Below are 22,155 nucleotides of genomic sequence, written 5' to 3' on the forward strand. Positions count from 1 at the left end.
ATGATTTTCATCATAGGTGCCCTTTAACTCAGTGTTTCAATCAATGTTAACAAGCACAACTTTGGTATTTAATAATGCATGTAAATGTTGAACTACGCATGTATATATAATAATGCATGTAAATATTGAACTATTAATAAATGCTGAACATGTATTATTCATTCTTAGCTTATGTCAGTAAATACACTAACATTAACTAATGGAACTTCACGGTAAAGTGTGACCAAAGCTTAACTATTTGAATTAAAAACAGGACAGTCCTATAAAATACTATAAACTAGACTAAAATCACAGTGTAGAATAACACATCGTGACTTTTTTTAAACTAGTGAAAAGTCAAGAAGTCTTTAATTTAATGCAATTTCAGCATCAATGTCAAAAGGCAATTGTCATGGCAAAAACAAATAAACACTATGACAAAAATACCAAGCCAGAAGAAAAGCAAGACAATGGGGTATATATACACAGCTAGTGTTTTTCAGCCAATGGTAAACTTCTGGTGAAAGATTTAAGTGACTAGTTAACAGTTTATAAGGTTCCTTTTACAGCATTTACATCGTAAAGTAATTAAAATACAATCTGTTAAATAAACTTAAGCATTCATATACAGTTGAAGTCAGAATTATTCGCCCCCCTGTTTATTTTTTCCCCCAATTTCTGTTTAACGGAGAGAAGATTTCTTCAACACATTTCTAAACATAATAGTTTTAATAACTCATCTCTAATAACTGATGTATTTTATCTTTGCCATGATGACAGTAAATAATATTTAACTAGATATTCTTCAAGACACTTCTGTTCAGCTTAAAGTGACATTTAAAGGCTTAACTAGGTTAATTAGGTTAACTAGGCAGGTTAGGGTAATTAGGCAAGTTATTGTATAACGATGGTTTGTTCTGTAGACTATCGAAAACAAATTAGCTTAGAGGGGGCTAATAATTTTGACTCTAAAATGGCTTTTAAAAAATTAAAAACTGCTTTTATTCTAGCCGTAATAAAACAAATAAGACTTTCTCCAGAAGAAAAAATATTATCAGAGATACTGTGAAAATTTCCTTGCTCTGGTAAACATCATTTGGTAAATATTTAAAAGAGAAAAAGAAATTCAAAGGGGGGCTAATAATTCTGATTTCAACTGTATATGTTCAAACATAAAACGAGATGATAGACTGTGTAAACACTAGCGCCCTCGGGATCAGCAGGTTATAGCGCAAAAAAATTGAAAAGACTGGTGTGAAATAAATGTTCATATTGTAAAGAGATGGCAGGGATAAAATGTAATGCAGTGCTTCTTGTCTGGTCTGAGACCCACTTTATATCATATATCTATCAGGCAGTGAAAAATCACAGATTTTTAAAGAAAACAGATCTAAACGTGGCGATTTTGTAACGGAAAGAGTTCACCGGAAGCCCTTGGACTGGCTGACTGAAAATTAAAAGTCTGTGTGCATATACCACACTGAAATGAAAGATTTATGAAGAATTTATGAAGAGAAAATGAAGAATGTAGAAATGGACTCTGTACCTTCTTGGCTTTGGGTACGTCAATCTCTTCGCTCTCAAAATCCGGGTCGTCCATGACAAAAGAAAGCATCTGCTGAGCGACTGGAGCCTCTCGGTCTGAATCGGAGTCTGCCTCAACAGTGCCTCCTGTCTTTAGGCTGGCTCTCTGCACTGCAGGTCCCGCTGTGGTCTTCAGGCTTTGGGGTCTTTCAGCTGCCTTTGACTTTGTTTGCAGCTGTTTGACGGAGTTCAGTGAGGATCTGGGAAATAAATGTGAGAATTTGGATCAAATTACTTTATTTAACCGTATATATTAATTATCAAACTAATGTAGACTTGCCAAAGCATTAATATACTGATCCTCTTTGATCATTTGAAGTGCATCTTCACTTGTAAATCGCTTTGTAAAAAAAGTTGTCTGGTAAATTAATGAATGTAAATAGGAGGTGTGTTTGATGGAAATCTCATCCTTAAGTTATCATTCATTAAATATGAGACCTCTTTATTTGTATGTCCGTCCGTCCATCCATCTAATCTAATCTATCTATCTATCTATCTATCTATCTATCTATCTATCTATCTATCTATCTATCTATCTATCTATCTATCTATCTATCTATCTATCTATCTATCTATCTATCTATCTATCTATCTATCTATCTATCTATCTATCTATCTATCTATCTATCTATCTATCTATCTATCTATCTATCTATCTATCTATCTATCTATCTATCTATCTATCTATCTATCTATCTATCTATCTATCTATCTATCTATCTATCTATCTATCTATCTATCTATCTATCTATCTATCTATCTATCTATCTATCTATCTATCTATCTATCTATCTATCTATCTATCTATCTATCTATCTATCTATCTATCTATCTATCTATCTATCTATCTATCTATCTATCTATCTATCTATCTATCTATCTATCTATCTATCTATCTATCTATCTATCTATCCATATATCAATCCATCCATCCATTAATCTATCTATCCATCCATGCATCCATAGATACATTCATCCGTCCATCCATAGATACATCCACCCCTCCATTCAATTATAAATCCATCCATCCCTAGATACAACCATCCCTCCATCCATTTACAAATCCACTCATCCATTCATTCATAAATCCATCTATCAATCCATCCATCCATCCATAAATACATTCATCCATCCATTTATAAATCCATCTAGCAATCCATCCATCCATCCATAAATACATTTGTATATACACAGATAGATCCATTCATCCAACCAACCCCTCCATTTATTTATAAATACATCTATCAAGCCATCCATCCATAGATACATCTATCCGTCCATCCCTCTATCCATTTATAAATCTATCCATCAATCCATAGATAGATGCATCCATCCAACCTACCCTCCATCCATTTATAAATACATCCACCAATAGATCCATCCATAGATACATTCATCCATCCATAAATACATTCATCTGTCCATCCCGCCATTTCTCAATCCATCCATAGATACATCTATCCGTAAATCAATCCATCCATTCATAGATACATCCATAGATACATCAATCCGTGCATATCTCTTTCCATTTATAAATCCATCTATCAATCCATCCATCCATAGATACAGTTATCCATCCGTCCATCCCTCCATTCATTTATAAATACATCTATCATTCCATCCAATCCAATCCAATCCAATCCATCAAAATAATTTATGCCAAGGTCAAATTATTTAAAAGGTAAAATAATATAAAGAAACGAAAATCGATTATGCCTTCGTAATCGGAGTGGATATAATTAAAATAATTAAAAGAAGTCTCTCAGCTGATGGAATCATTTCTATTTTGAAACCTCATCAACAGGGAGGCAAATTAATTAAATGTGTCCATCAAATCTTCTGGAAATTCTGGTCAGGTCTCAGCATGTCTGCATCTCTCAGAAGTTTTTCTATTAAAAGATGGGCGATTGCATGCAAATGTCAACCTTGCCTTGAAACAAATTAAGTTTTAACCAAAATAGTGAAACCCTTTCTAGGTTTTTTTGAGTAGGCTTGTATTTTACAGTAATGTAAAAAATAGTCAAAATGTCTCTGGTCAATCTAATATAATAGATTGAAAACATTGACAAAGTCACACAAGCGCCAATTTCACATCTGTCACATACACAGCCAAGAGATGTCACATCCATAACCAAGTATATTCCTCATAAATGCAAAAAAAGTTCAATAAAATAAAATCAATGTTTGTTCTATAGAGAGCAACTCTTATCCTTTTGATTAGCATTATTTCTTTTGGGTTGTGCAGTTTAATTCACAGAATTTCTACAAAGTGTGTTGTATACTGTAAACTCGCAGACTTTTCTGGTCACATCCATAACGCATATTAATTTCCCTCATTTATTATATATAAAGAAATGTTTACAGGTTGCTATTTTTCTGATCACATAACTCTGTAGTGAGTTGTTTTAGAAAATATAAACAGATGTTTCAATACAGTGTTTCCCACACATCGAATTTACTTGGGCGAGCCGCCCAGGTATATTAACGTCCGCCCAAGTATATTTGGTGGTGACACATGTATAATACCATTATTATCATGATTTTATTCTTTTTTTGTATCCGTTCAAGAAAGCCAAACATTCGCAATCGATTAACCAGTGGAAAATCTACTGCTGGTTCTGTGTGCTCAAGAAGCGTCAACACACAGACAATCACACATGCTCCACAGACCCAAAGAGATGCACCTCTTGTGCCAAATTGCGTCTGGCTGTAGTTTCTGAATCTCCTAAAATGTCCGGGATTCGGGATTTTCTTTCGCTTTCTAAAGTTGCTGTTATTGTTGTATGCGTTCTTGCATTACATTTTCGCAAGAGAAACATTAAAATATTAATCATTTAATACATGACTCAGATAAACTTTACTATATACTCAGAGAGAACAAAATATACTGGCTGCAAAATATCTGTACACCGTTAGAAATGGCTAATCTACTAATTTGTCTTATTTAAATAATCTACAATAATCTAATAATCTTTTTATTCTAGTAAATATTATAATTGAGCAATAATGTCTATTATTATACATGCATTTAATGTTTTTATACAGTTGAAGTCAGAATTATTAGGCCCCCTGAATTATTAACCCCCCTGTTTATTTTGTTTCCCCAATTTCTGTTTAACGGAGAGAAGCTTTTTTCAACACATTTCTAAACATAATAGTTTTAATAACTCATTTCTAATAACTATATTATTGATATTTTTCAAGACACTTCGAGGTTAATAAGGTTAACTAGGCAGGTTAGGGTAATTAGGTAAGTTATTGTATAACGATGGTTTGTTCTACCAGACAATCGAAAAAAAAAATGAGCTTAAAGGGGCTAATAATATTGACCTTAAAATGAATTTAAAAAAAATTTAAAACTGCTTTTATTCTAGCTGAAACAAAAAAATAAGACTTTCTCCTGAAGAAAAAATATTATCAGACATACTGTAAAAATTTCCTTGCTCTGTTAAACATCATTTAGGAAATATTTAAAAAAGGAAGAAAAAAAATCTAAGGGGGGCGAATAATTCTGACTTCACCTGTATATTTTATTATTTAATAATGTAAATATAATACATACTTTACTGCATATCTAAAAGGCTTTGGCAATACTGTAGTCATGTAGTCAATATGACATGCCAATAAAGCAACTTTAAAGAGAGAGAGAGAGAGAGTTAGAGAGAGAGAGAGAGAGAGAGAGAGTTAGAGAGAGAGAGAAGCCTTTACCTGTCAGTAGCCGCGTTTCCACTATTGCGCCTAAAGCGAGCGAGCCAAGGCCAGTCGCGTTTCCACTATCACTTCCGGGGCGTAATCGGGCCAAAGCGGGGCTTCCTTGGGGCCAGCGTCCGGCCTTTTTCGGCCCGCCGAATACCTTGGGCCAAGGAAGGCCAACTGGGGCTTCGGGGCGGGGCTACGTACAAAGGCGGAGTTTTCCTGTCAGGTAAAGAGGAGACAAGATGCTTTCTTCCCTTACATTTGTTTTGCTATCGTCGTTCTCGTCGCTCGGCTGCTCTTTTGCACCTTGCAGCCAAAATCTGTGTTCGAAGTAAATGCCGCCAAACTCGAATGTCCTTATCCAGGGATCGCTGTCTGGCCTTACACCAACAGACCACAAACAGTAAAAAAGCAATCGCTTCGGTGTTCTCCATCTTCCAGCTCTCGTAGTGATGCCAGGTTGTGTTTGTGGTTATAATTAGAGTTTTTTGTTCCTGCTGAAGTGGGCGGGTTGTGTGACGGGTTGTGTGAACGTTTGATTCGGGGGACGTTCTGGGGGCGGTGTTTGCGTGACGCGCTGCGAGCAACTAGCCCCACAGTGGAAACGCGACATGATTTCGGCCTCATTTCTCAACCTCCCGGGCTATCGGCCCGGCCTGGCCCGATTAAAGCCCTGGCTCGCACTGGCCCGATAGTAGAAATGCGGCTAGTGTGTGCACATGGCTCCTAAATAGTATAAAAGAGAATTATTTGATTTTTTTAATATTCACAGCCTTTTTTTATTAACTTCAACCTATTGAAAAAAAAAGGTGTGTAACAGTGTCATAATCAATTAAAACATAGTTAAAAACCACATTTTGTTTTTGTTTGTTGCATGTAGTTGACTATTTATGGGTAAAAGGTGTGTTTCAATCTGGCTACCACTGCAAGTATATTTCAAACCTCTGCTAAGCACTGCGATATAATGTTACGTTTTTACAGCAGATGTCACGTCCATAACACTGGAATTACTCATATGCTTTTTTTTTATTTTACCCCTTTGTGTTTGGCCCTGAGCTGCTGATGGCTTTATGCTGGTGAACAGATGAATCTTCCACTTCTTCATCACTGGTCAGTGTGATGTCTTTGCTCGGCACCACTGCTTTAACTGCAGGCTGACTCGGCGCTCTGTCATCTGGATCTAAATCATCCTGGAAGCCGGAGACCAGAGGATTTCCCTGTCCCTCTCCATCACTGGGGAAAACACAGGAAAGCTGCATGAGTTTAATGTGAGACCAAAATTAGACCTGTTTCACTACTTAAAGTCCACAGGAACCAGAAATTACTGAGAATCCTGCTATTTTTAATGAAAATATTTGTTTGCATTCATTTTTTTATTGCTTGCATCTTTTAATGCCGCATGTAACTTTGAACTGGAATTTACAAATAGAAAAAATTCATTTTTAATTATGTGCAATATGTTTATCAGGGTTTCTGTAGGTTTCACAAAGTTAAATTTAAGACTTTTAAAGACATTTTCAAGTCCATTATAAATGAAATTTTATATTTTAGCCATTTTATATCCCATAAATGGCTAAAGGCTGAGGAATTTTTTAAATGGCCTAGATAGAAAAGATTATTATTTTCCCTATCAAAACATTATAATTTAATACATTTAATAATAAAAAAAAATTAGTTAATAATAAAAAAATAAAATATTTTTATATTTCTTAGCAAAATATTTTAAATAGCGTGTAAAAACAAGAAAGCTCTATTTATATCCATACACTTTTTCCAACATAAACTTTCTTTAAAATATAAAACAATGAACAAATGTTTAAGTTTTAAAAACTGCAATAAACTAAACCTAGGCACACAATCTGTTCAGGTCGGTGTCCTCAGCAGTAAATACATGGAGCACTTATAAACAAATGTTATTGTAAGGAAAATAATTAAATTATTTTGATAAATAGAGTGGGCGATGCAGTGTCGCAGTAGGTAGTGCTGTCGCCTCACAGCAAGAAGGTCGCTGGTTCAAGCCTCGGCTGGGTCAGTTGGCATTTCTGTGGGTATGTTCTCCGGGTGCACCTGTTTTCCCCATAAGTCCAAAGACATGCGTAAGATAAAATTCTCTGTAGTATATTTGTGAGAATGAGAGTGTATGGGTGTTTCCCAGTGATGGGTTGCAGCTGGAACGGCATCCGCTGCGTAAAACATGTGCTGGATGAGTTGGCGGCTCATTCCGCTGTGGCGACTCCATATTAATAAAGGGACTAAGCCGAAAAGAAAATAAATGAATAAATGATAGAGTTAAAATGACCTTTTAAATAAAAGTTTAAAGTTGTATTGAGATGATTGTTGGTGATTTTGGCCAGATTGGGTAGCAATACATGAACAAAGAAAAATTAAAACCTGTTAAAAAAGGATTTAAGACCTACAACACAATATTTCAGTAAATTTAGGACTTTTTAAGGCCTGAAATTTTCGGATTTCAGACATAAGACTTTTTAAACCCCGCGGAAACCCTGGTTTATATGTTGCTTAAAGCAGACATATTGAGCCACTTTTTTACAAAATGTAAAGTAAATGTCTCTGATGTCCCTAGAGTGTGCGTGTGTGAAGTTTCAGCTCAAAATACCACATAAATAATGTCCTATAAAACTGACCCTTTAGGCTTTGACACTAATTGTGGCATTTTGGTGACTGTTGCTTTAAATTCAAATGAGATTGTGTGCTTTTCAGAAGAGGGCGGAGCTACAAATGCCTGTGTGTCAGTATAGTGTCAGATTTAAAAACAATACTAACATCCTATGCTAATGAGGGAGAGATGGTCACTAATGGGCGGGGTTTTCCCCCTCTGATGACACATCCAAATAGAGAATGTCAGTCAAAGCGTTTCTGCAGACTGTTTTTATCAAGTGTGATTATAAAACAAATAGAATTAATACATTTTAACCATTAGGAGCTGGTTATATTCACACACCGCTGCTACAGAACTGCATTTAAACCCCTTATAAAAGGGAGTTTTGCATAATAGGTGCCTTTTAAACTATCAATAACACTCAAGCATGCTGATGATTTTCTTTTATTTAAACTATCCGTGTGTTAATAAAGCTCACCTGTCACTGTCTAGGATCGGAGCTGAGCCTGAAGATTTGTTTTTTGATTTAGCCGCCGCTGCTGCTGCTTTTCCACCGTCATCCAGAAAGGTTCGGTCTAATCCCACCTCTGGCACAAATTCATCCACACTCTGCACCTTTCCAGAGATCTTTATGCTTTCAGAGCCTGTAGATTCTGATGAAGACAAGACAACAAGAGGTTGTAATATCATGAAATTCAATGTGCAACTGCAAGCAAGTTTCAGGTCAATGTTTGTGTTTCTGGCATCACGGTGGGTCAGTGGGTAGCACAGCAAGAATGTCGCTGGTTCAAGCCCCGGCTGGGCTAGTTGGAATTTCTGTGTGGAGTTTGCATGTTCTCCCCGTGTTGGCGTGGGTTTCTTCCGGGTGCTCCAGTTTCCCCCACAGTCCAAAGACATGCGGTACAGGTGAACTGAATAAACTAAAATGGTATATATAGATATATATACACACACCAACACATTACCATTTGGGGCAGTTTTTTTTTCATGTTTATTTTATTTATTCTGTTAATCAAGGTGGCATTTATTAAATGTAAAAATAAATTGTTAAATCTTAAATATTTATTAATATAATAATGAGTAACTGCTTTCATATTGTATTTAGTTTAAAAATAAATGATTACTGCAGTCATTATTGCTTTTATTACTACTCCTATTAACAATAATAATAAATATTCAAGTGATTTCTGAAGGATCGTGTGACTGAAGACTGGAGTAATGAAGCTGAAAATTCATCATTAAAATCACTGTAATAAACAGTTAAATTAAAAAACTACTTTTGAACAGTTATTTTATAGTGCCATAAGATTTCACAATCGTACAATTTCATACAATTTTCTGTATTTTTGATTAAATAAATGCAGCCTTGGTGAGCAGGAGCAGCTTATTTTAAAACATTTAAAAATCACACTGACCGCAAACTTTTGACTGCGTGTGTGTGTGTGTGTGTGTATATATACACACATACAGTTGAAGTCAGAATTATTAGCCCCCTTTTGAATTTTTTTTCTTTTTTAAATATTTCCCAAATGATGTTAAACAGAGCAAGGACATTTTCACAAAAAAAAAACAAAAAAAAAAAACAGGGGGGCTAATAATTCAGACTTCAACTATATATATATATATATATATATATATATATATATACACATTTATACACACACACACACAAACACACCATATTTATCCCTAAAACATATATGACAACATATTTGTAAGCCCCTTTCACACACACCCCTTGCAGATCCCCCTTTTAAATTACTATTTGCAATATACATGTATATATACATGTATATCAGTACTAAATCCAAGACTGGACATCTCTGAAGATCAAAGTCTAAAAAAAAAGAATAAAACAATACCCCCAAAATTTTACAGCTATTTAAAAATATAAACTAATAAAAAATAAATAAAAAAAAAAAACAGACAAATCAAGAAAAACTACAATAATTTAATCCCTATTTGTGGGGTCCTAACACCCCAGTATAGTGAAGGGGACTCTATACTGCTCAGTGAGCACCATCTTTTGGATGAGACGTTAAACCGAGCTCCTGCCTCTCTGTGGTCATTAAAAATCCCAGGATGTAGGGTAGGGGTTTAACCTCGGCATCCTGGCCAAACTTTCCCACTGGCCTCTGTCCATCATGGCCTCCTAACCATCCCCATGTCATTATTGGCTTCATCACTCTTCATCATCTCCTCTCCACCAATCACCAGGTGGATGCTGCACACTGGTGATGGATGAGGAGATTCCCCCCAAAAATGTGTGAAGCGCTTTGAGCGTTCAGAAAAAAACGCTATATAAATGTACAGTAAGGAATTGTTATTAATATTACTCTTGAAGAAGTTAGGTGACCAAACACTTATTTTAACAGATGTAACTATTTAATAAAAAGGTTTCGTGCACCAAAAATGATGGGCTATATTCACTGAGAAATGCAGACAACTATTCATTTCCAAAACAGGGTGTGCTCATTTATGCTGAGCACTGCATATATTTTAGACATTTGTCAAACAGCATTCAGCATTTCACTGAACAAAAGACCAAATTAGCAATAAAATGTAAAATATATGAGCAGAAATGGTGTGTGTGTGTTTTGACAGGACGATCCCCATCCCCCAGGATCTGCAATGCAGCAGCAGATGCACTGGTGCAGAGCTGCGCATGTGTTTGTCAGTCCACTGCTCTCCATAATGACTGTGCAGCAGCGAGTCCAGCGTTGCCTGATCGCGTCTCATTGGCATTCAGTATATAATACGCTGATAAATGTAGTCCCTGGACGACTGCCCCTCTTTACTACAGTTCACACATTCACTTTAGCAAACCTACAAGCACACTCAGATCTCAGTACACACTAGAGAAACTACATGCTGTGAAGAGTTTGCATTATGATGAGGTACCTAGTATGTTAACAGACACTTAAAGCAAGACATTTAACTGTTCTTATAGTGATCGACAGCCTTTTAAGGTAACACTTTACTTGAAGGGGTGCTCATGAATGTGATTGAGATTTTATGTATGCTTATGACAACTGTTATTAAGTGTCAAATACATCACAACCACAACCAACTTCATCTTTGTCGTGACAACTTGACATTACTAAGGCTGCATTTACACTGCAGTTCTTGAAGGTCAATTCCGAATTGTGACTGGATCCGATTTGTTTGATGACCTGCTTACATCTTTTAAAAACTGACTCGTATTCAATCGTCTGCATTTACACAGCACACGGCAAAGGCGCAATGACCAGGAAAAAAAAAAAGAGCGGGCGCTGACTAACAGCTGATAATTAAAGAGTGCTCTTTTCTCTATTCCTGTATGTAATCTGTTCGCAGCTTTTGACAAGCTCTTTTACTATAGTTTATGACAGAAAGGTTCTCATTTGGCCATCTTCTTTTGATATGCAGGCTTTTTTAAACCTTTAGGCATCTTAATGTAACGTCTATGGCGTCGTGATTTATGTACGTGATGTGTGTATTAGTTTTATATTAGTTTATATTGGTTACGTGGCAGACATTGCGCTCTCTCGCTCTCGTTAACATGCTTAAATACCTGTGCTATATGACAATATAAATAATAAAAGCTGAGATTTGGGACTCTGCTGAAGTCTGTTTTAAAATGAAAGCGTCAGACTTGACGTCATTCGCTATGGTTTTTAATGATGCAATATAATTATATAATATAATATAATATAATATAATATAATATAATATAATAAATAATAATGTATATATAAATAATATAACAGCTAACCTGGTTTGTCTGGTGAAGTCTCAGCAGTGGAGGATCCAAACAAACGTGAGATGAATCCTCTTTTCTGTGCAGCAGGAGCTGTAAGTTGGGCAGGAGCAGGTGTCGGTGCGGCAGGTGAAGCTTCTAAGGTTTGTGATGGTGTCTGCTGGACTTGTGTGGCTGTGGTCTGGGCTGTAGGGTGTGGTATAGATGGAGGTGGTGGTGGGGCAGGCGTCTGAAGCGGGACAGGAGCCTGTGGGGTGCTGGGGCTAGAGTTACTAGGAGAAGCGGCTCCAGGAAGAACCACAGGAGACTGGGAGCCAGATGACGGGCTCTGGCCATTAGAGGGCGCCGGAGAGCCGTAAGCTTTGCGTGCTTCCATCATCTCAAGAAATCTGCAAATAAAATTGATACATGGAAAACTTTGATTAGTTGACATTCTTGTCTGAGTGGATGAATCTTGAAGAAATTATAAAACAATATTAGCTTGGCTTAATTTAGTTTTAGTAGCAAGATTGCAGGTATAAAGCACTTTTGCTTTGCAGGATTTGTGATTCTGTACAGCAGGGATTTCAGAGTTTTTTGGGTGATCTTCAACAGCATTATACTTTAAATGTTCCCCAGATATTTTATACGTAAAAAATTGACAACACATTCAACAACAGTATTATACAGAACTATTTTCACTATTTACTTTATAATAGATTATAATAATTAATAGTGTATTATAATAATGATAATCATTGGTCCACTATTATGTGGCATTTTGTTATTATTATTATTATTATTATTATTATTATTATTATTATTATTTAACTACTTCTACTTCTACAAATAACAGTGGGTAAACCCTCACACAAGGCCCCCAAGTGGGCCACTACGGTATTACAGGGGGACCGCCAGCTGTTATTAGAAATAACATTGTTAGGCTAATATTCTCTATGTATAAATGCCTGTCAGGAGCGCTGCTAGACATAAAGCTCTACTGGGGCACGTACCTCCTTCCCTATTTATTAAAATAAATATATAATAAATATATTATATTTATTATAAATAAAAGTATTCTTATTATTATACAATTATTCTTCTAAATAATCTTAAATGTAACTGGAAAACAATGTTAAGACAACTGGAGTGATATGCTGAGGTCATTTAAGAAATCTTTTGCATAAATATTAACTTCACTTGAATGAAATTCTATAGACAATTCAATAAAATACAAAAAAAAAAGATGTGTTATAGGATTATCTGTTGTAGACTTGACACATGGCAGAGAATTAGGTTTGTTAAGTCTTACCTCCCTGACTCCTCATCCCTCCTTTTTGCCTCATACAAAAAAATCTATCAGGAGGCATGCTTACTAAGATCACCGTCATATTGTTTAAACTTTGTCGATTTGCAAAACAAAAAAGGCTTACACTGGTTTTACAACGCATGAGCGGCGCGTAACAAGCAGGTAGCCTGCTTTTTTGCCGCGCATGTTAACTACTGGGACTCGCACCAGTAGAAGAGCAGGGCGTGCGAGAGCAGCGCGTGCCAGAGGCGTGTGTGTTCTCTGCGCACACGCGGAGATGCGTCAGTTTGCTTTTTGATTACACTGCTTTCATCAGCATTGGTTCGGTTGCACATAGCAATAGGAATTACCACCCTTAATAAATACACTTGCATATGAAGTAAATCATGTCTCAATGCATTTACTGGGGCACGTGCCCCAGTGAATTGAGTCTAGCGACGCCCCTGATGCCTGTCATAATTTAATGAATCAAATATAATTAAGTGACGAGAAATAAAAAATAAATAAATTGTTACTGTTGGTTTAATAACAACTCATTAATTTAAAACATATTTGGTTTTGACTGCTCGTCTGACCTAGAGACCTGAACTAGCAGAACCCCATGTATCCGGGACAAGATTTTATAAGCAAGATAACACTTATAATAATAAGATAAGCTGGTGTGGGAGTTGAGATTGTGGGCTGCTTAAAATTGCTTCAAAATGATCAGCAGGATTCCTGTGAAACTGAAAAATACATTTTCAATGGGAAATAAATTGGTATTTAACTCACAGAGCCAATACTGCACTTGTACTGAATGTCCACTATGGTTTTGGACACCACTACAAACGGCTGCTCCTCCAAAAAGTGCACTATTTAAGTGTACAGGGGTGATTTCAGATACAGCCATAGCCTTCGCAGCAGTGTTCGCAGTATCAGGGTATATGCAGGAATCAGCGTGTGAACTTCAATACCTTTCCATACATTTTAAATTCATCTACCATTCCCTGTTGATGACCTTCTGCAAGATCTGAATTTCACATATTGAATTTCTGGTTTGGAATTTTAGAATATTGAATTTGATGTTCTGAATTTCTTCATCTTGAAAACTTTAAACTGTATTTTACTAACCCAATATCTGCAGTCTATTAATTCAGAACTAATAAAATAAAAAGTTTGAAATTAAGTCTATAAAAACCTGACTTTCAATCTGATTCAGTTGTCCTAAATTTCAGATGTTCAATAATCAAGTTATGAAATTCAATTTAAACAATTCAAATGCAAAACATTTTTAAATGGCATATAATAATCAGTTTTATTATCTTACAGTTGTTAATCATTCAAATGAACACAATTCAAATTCAGATTGTTTTGGCATATCATTAGCTCCATAAATACGCTGAACATTTTGAAATGAAAACTGCTCGCACGACAACAATTTATGCAATCACACAAATGCTCCCAAATATATTTTGAGCTCAAATAGATACAATTTCAGGTGCATATGCAACCAAAACGGTCGCAATTTCAAGCCCTGCAATTTCAAATTGAAGCAGATTCAAGCACTTTGTCCAAAATCCAAGCAGTTTTTAACCTTGAAAACACTATATTAAAAATACAGCATTTTCCACAAATTCCAGCACCTGTAAGAACCCTGTATATTAATCTGTATATATATTTTTAATTAATATTTTGAATAGGAAGCTCTATAATATTATATCTGCAGCTTATCAAACAAAAAATAACTTACGATAATGGTCCAAAAACTAGTACACCCAAATGTATATGTTGGAAAAATATTAAATACAAATTTTAAAAAGAGGGAAAAAATAAATAAATAAATAAATAAATAAATCAAGCGACGCGATTGACGCAGGTATTTTTGTAGGTTGTAATTTTTGCTTGCAATATTTCGCTTGAATTTAATTGTATTATCTTTCAATTTCTAAATATGCTTGGTGACTAACATATTATTTCAATAAATATATCTGATTAATAAATCTGTTTTGTTTGAATGCACCAAAATATATTACCCATATTCCACGTGAGAATTCATGAATGGGAGTGAAGCGATGGACGCAGGGAAGTCACGTGATCATGACAAATGGCGGATCTGAGTTCCATTCCTTCATACTACTCGCATCCATACTGTATAGAACATACTGTACTTTTCTAATAGTAAAGTGTTTCCCACTAAGTGTTTGCTGTACTGTATGCGTGTGTGTGTGTGTGTGTGTGTGTGTGTGCATGAGTTTGACCCTCACATGTCATAGTTCTGGTCCTCCGTCTCCTGCTGAACACTGAGCTCTTCCAGCGTGGCATCGATGTCAAGCTGATTTGTCTCCAGTTGCCGTAACAGAGTCTCCCTCTGCAAACATCAAGCACACCGTAAACCCACAGGACATCCACACTGACCTCCTTTCTACTCAAGCAACCACGATTTGCTTTAGTATCCCTAAATAAGGATAATTGGAGATTAATCGGCAGATAGAGAGAGACACAATTTGTTGCCAACTAAATTGTGAAACTCGCTAATTGTAATATACGCTAAGCAGAATCCCTGAATGTGTAAATCACTTAAAAATGACTTTCTTAGGGTAGCTTTTATTTGACTTTTAGATCCATTATTATTTCTTTATTATGCATTTTTAATTATTTTTATTATTGCACATTTTTGCATTCATCCTTGCATGTATCTTTTACTGATGCACATTTTATACAAAGTGCCTTGAGGTGCTACTTTTATAGGCGCTATATTAAAAATAACACTTATTATAATTACAATCTTCATAAAAATGTGCACAAACTAATAAATGGGGTTAAACAACGGGGGTTAAAAAGTTTGTTCAAAGTCATGGCAGTAAGAGGTGGCCTTTAGCTGAAAAAGATAGCAAGGAGAGGAAAACAGATCTCGACACTGCTCTGAAAGTTTCATGAGTTTGACATGCTGTGGTGTGGGATTTGCATACAAGTCTGAACAAATTGATCAAGCAATATTCATCATAAGATTAGGTTTATGATGCAATCACATTTACTTTTGTGATTAATTGCTGAAGCTTGTATCATGGTGGTATTTAATATTGACCTAAGCTGCTAAAAAAAGTTACTTTGACAGGTATAGTAAGGAAAAAATATTGAGTGTACTGCTTTATTGTATATGCATGTTCAGAGTAAACTTACAAATTGAAAAATCCTTATAAAGTACACTCACTGGCCACTTTATTAGGTACACCTTACTAGTAACGGGTTGGACCCCCTTTTGCCTTCAGAACTGCGTTAATCCTTCGTGGCATAGATTCAACAAGGTACTGGGAATATTCCTCAGAGATTTTGCTCCATACTGACATTATAGCATCACAGAGTTGCTGCAGATTTGTTAGCTGCACATACAAGACGCGAATCTCCTGTTCCACCACATCCCAAAGGTGCTCTATTGGATTGAGATCTGGTGACTGTGAAGGCCATTTGAGTACCGTGAACTCATTGTCATAATGAAACCAGTCTGAGATGATTTGCATTTTATGACATGGCACGTTATCCTTTTTGATCCTAAGTTTTTATGGTGAGCTTAGTTAAATTAACTATTGTTAATTATTGGAGTCATATTGCACAGTGTTAACGTACAATAAGCCTATAAATAGTCACATCGTTCTTTTAAATAATTTTTTCAAACAAATCGTTTGACTCAATGATTGACTCAATTGTTAATTTCTAACAAGTTTGAATGAATGCTTAAAGAGCCCATATTATACATGAAATAGGGTCATATTTAGGTTGTAAGGGTCTCCAACAACAGTCTAATATGCATGCAAGGTCAAACAACACTTTCATGGTCTTATAATCTGCATTTATTTTTACCTAATTATCCCAGCGACTCCCATATGAATCGTTCAGCGATTCATTTGTTCCCAAACCCCTCCTCAGCGCGAAGCTAATCTGCGCTGATTGGACCAATGACAGCCTGCTGCGATTGGTCGACAGTGACAGGCTTCAGCGCGAGACAGAGTGAAATGCCCAGCTGCTAATCAACTATATAAAAGTAGTCACAGTGCACACGCGCTTCATAGTGTAAGGCTTTTTTCACTCACACACACACACACACACACACACACACACACACACACACAACCCTCCTCAGAAGAACTGGGGAGATCGACGCGAGTCTCTTAGGCGTCACACACTCTACCTGCTCTTTCTCTCTCTCTCTCTCTCTCACACACACACACACACACACACACACACAACGCTCCTCAGAAGAACTAGGGAAAGCGACGCCAGTCTCCTGTCTCCTAGCACCTAGACGTCATACACTCGACCTGCTCTTTTTCTACCAAGGAATTATATACACAATATACACAAAAGGTGGCTGTACAAAAGTTTGATGTTATTATTTTGTTGGGGTGCCCGAATTTTTGCACCTGTCGGTTTTTGTTATGACTAAAAATGCATGGCATCTCTTGATTAAATAAATGTTTCGTCAGAAATTAAAATGTTGCTTTTTCCTTAGGGTATAAAATATATCCAAATGAAACTGCTGATCTGAAAGGCCCTCAGGCTATGGCTTGTAACTATGAAAATGATCAGGGGTGGCCAAACTTTTGCATAAGACTGTATATCTACAGTGCTCAACATATACGAGAACACCCCTCACAAATCTTTCATTTAAATTAATATTTTCTACAGCATACGTTAAGATTATTTATTTTATTTTGCTTTTTCAAAAGTTAACAATACAGAACATCAAAACTAAGCAGCAAACAAACTAAAGTAAAACATACACGGTATATAAAATAAATAAGTAAAATAAAAAAATAGATCCCTTGGATGTATTTATTATTATTGTTTCTTTGTGTGTTTACTGCCCATTGGGAGTGGTTATGCTGTGTTTCTCTGCTTGCTCGCTAGGTAGAGCAGATTGGGCCCAGGTGGTGCTCATCATTGGACCGTGCTGCAGTAACACGCTGCTACAAAAGAGCAGTGTGACTCAACCCAAGGAGAGGTTCACTACTCCCACGCTCCAGAGTTGTGGTTGATGCATACTTTGTGGGTATTGATCCTGGTGTATATTGAGAGAAGTTTATTAAGCTATTGGGTTCAATTTAACTTCTGTCTTTTGAAGAAACTTGGTGTTTCTCTTGTGTTGTGGAACTTTTCAGGCAGCGTGTCTGATTCCTTAATTGTATGATTTAAACCTACTCTTCTGCCATCTTTATTTTTGTACTTGTTTGACTGTTTATTCATAGTAAGGGAGTTGAGGAAAGACTTTGTTGTTTTATTTCTTTTCTTTTACCTGAACTAGGTTAATTAGTACTCCTCCTAAGCTAGTTTTGTTTGTTGTTTTGGTTAATCCTTCTCCTGAAGACTTGTGATTCGGTTATTGTTGATTTTAATGAGAATAAAAGATTTAAGTTTACTTTTGTGGTTGTTTCACATTTCTGAGGCAGAGGATTGAAGTGTTCCCTCAATTTTTGTTTACTTAACTTTTACACAATTCATTAATTTGGTCTTTTCCTTAAATTCTAAATTTTAATTTACTTTGTTATTTTCCTTCCCCAACCCTAGACAAAAAGGGAAAGGAACGTAAAAATAATTCAAAAATGGATTCCTAATCTTACTAAATAATTCACCCTTTTCTCAAATAATATGTGATCTTCTCCAATGGTATACAGTTGCAAACTTCTGAGATCCACAGTCCAATTGGTACATCAATGTCTGTTTTCAACAGCATATTTTACAATAATATATTTGTGCATATACATTAGATCAGGCAGTAATGAAGCCAAATCTGGAGGTTGTCTAACAAAAAAACTTATGATAGCGGTTCAAAAAATTGTATCCCAAATTTGTGTTAGGGAAAAATAAAGAAATAAATTTTAAGAGAGCAAAAATCAAGAGAAACTAAAATATTTAAAATTGTTGCAATATTTTGCATTAACTTTTCTATTTCTAAAGATGATTGGTGTCTGAAATATTACTTTAATAAATATATCTGTTTAATAAATCTGTTTTGTTCAAATGCACCAAAATATATGACCTATATTGATTGAGAAATGGGTAAACGTATAAATTTTCAAAATGGGGTGTACTCATTTATGCTGAGCATTGTATGTGTAATATAGCTTTTGGTCAATAATATCACACACTCCTAAACAGCACCCCATGAAACAACACTCACTGTTTGTTTCTCTTGGGTTTTATGTTATCTATAAGCTGAGCTGGTTAATTAAAATGCAGAAGTTAATTTCTCTAACAGCACCCATCAAATACACTGAAACCGCTTCAATGACCTACTAACTGTGGCGTGGCCTCAGGAAGAGATGCTGACACATAAGACAGAGCAGTGACCATTGATCCTGGCCTTTATTAATTAATGCCATTCAGTCTCAAGAGACGCATAACAAGGATACGAGGAACAACTTTAACACTAATGACTAAATCTGTTGAGCTTCAATCTGCTGGCCCACAGCTGCCTACTGAGTGCACTAGAGATGGACTCCTACAGCTTCTGTTAAGTTAATTTCCATCATGTTTACACATATTTCTAGCTAATATCAGTGGTGTTGTTGTTATAAATTAAAATATATTTATTTAAAAAATGAATTAAAATAAAAACATGTAAATAATACAATAAACATATTAAGATGAGAAAAGTAAACCTACAAAGATGAATGGAAAACTAAGTTAAAGTAATTTTAAGCTAAATGCTAATGATATAAATAAATGCTAAATAAAATAAAAATAAAAATATAAATATTACTATAGTGTAATAGACTTTTATAGTGTATATAATATTTATATTTTCAGCATAGTGTTACAGTTTTTCTCAATTGATTTGGCTCAATTCTCAGTTGAAACTTTTATTTTTCAAAACAGATCTCTGAACAGTTAGCTTATTGTTCACGTCAGATTGTCATTTCTTATTGATTTAAGCAAATTGCAAATGCTTTGGCCTACGTGTGCAAACAGTAAATACAGTAAATAGTTTGGACAAAAACTAATTGCATATGTCTTGTTGATCAAAACTGATGAGTCGATTCTTATTTAAACTGTCAAACTCTTCACAACTTCTCAATCATTTTTCATCGTGTAAGCCATCACATTTAAAACAATTTATTTAATGATCAAACATTTGTATTCACACATGTTTACACCATAAAATGTCTGTGATTGACATTGTAATGTCTGAAAAATTGCTAAATGACCTCTAATTGTAATATAATGTGCATGATCTATTTAACTAATCAAGTTTTGGAGCATATATATATGTGGATTGCCTACAGCCAGTAGTGGGAAGAGTACTGAAAAATCATACTCAAGTAAAAGTACCATTACTTGCCCAAAAATGTAGTGCAAGTAGAGTAAAAGTATCTGTTTAGTACCATTACTTGCCCAAAAATGTAGTGCAAGTAGAGTAAAAGTATCTGTTTAGTACCATTACTTGCCCAAAAATGTAGTGCAAGTAGAGTAAAAGTATCTGTTTTAAATGTTACTTAAAACATGAGTAAAAAGTAAATCTTTTTAAACTACTCAGGAGTGTAATTTGTGCATGCGTGTGTGTAAACGTAACATTCTGTAGTGAGTGCATTTAGTCATTGTTTAAAGCCATTTTGGTCGAGATACTGTAAACATCCGTCATCTGTGACATTCAGTCTAAAAAGTCTCTGGGTCATTGTGTGTAAAGTATCTTCGTGGACACTTTTAATGCTTCCAAACAGTTTGCTGGATGTCTTAGTTCTGTGTGATGTGATTTACTTTCTACGTGCAATTTGATTAAACGGGAACCACAGGACAGATTTTTCTAATCCCCATATACAGGGAGAGAGTGAGAGAGAGTTTTAATTTTATTGCCATTTCAGCTTCTATGGCTATGTCATGGCAAAAAAAAAAAATATATAGATCAAATTTACTACGTTTTATAAATACCAATTTTCTATAATTATAAAAACATTCTAACAATTAAAAGTAATCAACAGCAATAAATAATACACAAGGTAAAATACATAAATAATAATAATAATAATAATGATAATATGCAAGATAAAATTCTAAAACAGTTTAAGATTTCCTTTTAATAAAAATTTTAAAATTTTAGACGGATTCACATTTAGAAATATTTCATTTAAAGTCTGTCCAGATAAAAATTGTTGTCTGATAACATTAAAAATGGGGCGCTCCACAAGAATATGTTTAACAGTTTGGTTTCTGTTGCAATATAGACCCCCATATACAGGAAACAATAAAGTAGTGACTGTAGGTTGAAGGAAAGTAGTGGAGTAAAAGTACAGATACAGCACTAAGTGAAGTTTCACAAACTAATTTCGAGAGGAGCACGTGATATGATCGACTACAGCTGATCCTTATCGCTAATCATTAGCTAGCCTATCAGATCATTCTAAAACTACTATAAATCTCCTGCCTAAACTTCATTCCCTATCTTCGTTTTTGGAACCTCCCCCCATGCTTCCCTTCTCCCTTCTCCTCATGATCGGGCCTCAGTGGCTAGCGCTGCAGCCTCGCAGCAGGAGGGCCAAAGGTTCAAGTTCTAATTGAGCCAGTCGGCACAGTTTTGCATGTTCTCCCCGCGTTCTGGTGGGTTTTCCCCGGGTCCTCCGGTTTCCCACAGTATAAAAACATGCACATAAACAAATTGTAATAACAGTCACAAGCACTTAACACATAAATACTGAATCAATCAGAACCACTATATTAGCCAAAGTATGAACTGAGCACTCTAGAAACACCTGATCTCGTATCCCTCCTAATGCTCATTGACCAGGCGGGAACCTTGGGCTCATCTACCTCCGAGCTCAGGGTTCTCTCACAGGACAGCATGCCAAAGCTTCTATTATAGTCGAGCATTATCTAAGTGTGACCTCTTGAAAAATGTACTCAAGGGAAAGTAGAGTACACATTTTTAAAGTGACTTAGTAAATGACAGTTTCTGAGATAAACTTATCAACAGGGTATATGCTGAAGCATGCTAATAGGACTTTTAATTTGCCATTAACCTGGGTTAAGCGCTTCTGGTGAACTGTTTGCAATTGCAAAATCGGTGCATTTAAGGTCAGTTTTCTTTAAAAATCAGTGATCTCCACTGGCTGAGTGATATCTGATATACAGTGGGTCTCAGATTGTACAAGAAGTACTGCATTAAATTACATTTTCCCCCCGCTATGTGTTTATAATATGAACATTTATTTTACCCCAGTATATTCAATGGAGCTTCTGCGCTAGCCAGCTGTTCTGACAGGCGTGTGCGTGTAAACGGCT

The 22,155-nt window shown here is 35.5% G+C and overlaps 1 protein-coding gene across 2 annotated transcripts in view; it reads right to left on the reverse strand.

Annotated features, from left to right (window-relative positions):
• Positions 1-22,155, reverse strand: part of rabl6a (RAB, member RAS oncogene family-like 6a) — a 64,170-nt gene that overhangs the window by 8,741 nt on the left and 33,274 nt on the right. For both annotated transcript variants that reach the window (XM_056457280.1, XM_056457279.1), the window contains exons 9-13: positions 15,150-15,253; positions 11,634-12,007; positions 8,358-8,532; positions 6,295-6,492; positions 1,526-1,763 (exon numbers count right to left, since the gene is read on the reverse strand). In XM_056457280.1, coding sequence (XP_056313255.1) covers positions 1,526-1,763; positions 6,295-6,492; positions 8,358-8,532; positions 11,634-12,007; positions 15,150-15,253 — 1,089 coding nt within the window. The remainder of the gene's footprint in view (positions 1-1,525; positions 1,764-6,294; positions 6,493-8,357; positions 8,533-11,633; positions 12,008-15,149; positions 15,254-22,155) is intronic.

The sequence above is a fragment of the Danio aesculapii genome, chromosome 5 (genome assembly GCF_903798145.1).
Source record: "Danio aesculapii chromosome 5, fDanAes4.1, whole genome shotgun sequence".
NCBI classification, from domain to species: domain Eukaryota; kingdom Metazoa; phylum Chordata; class Actinopteri; order Cypriniformes; family Danionidae; genus Danio; species Danio aesculapii.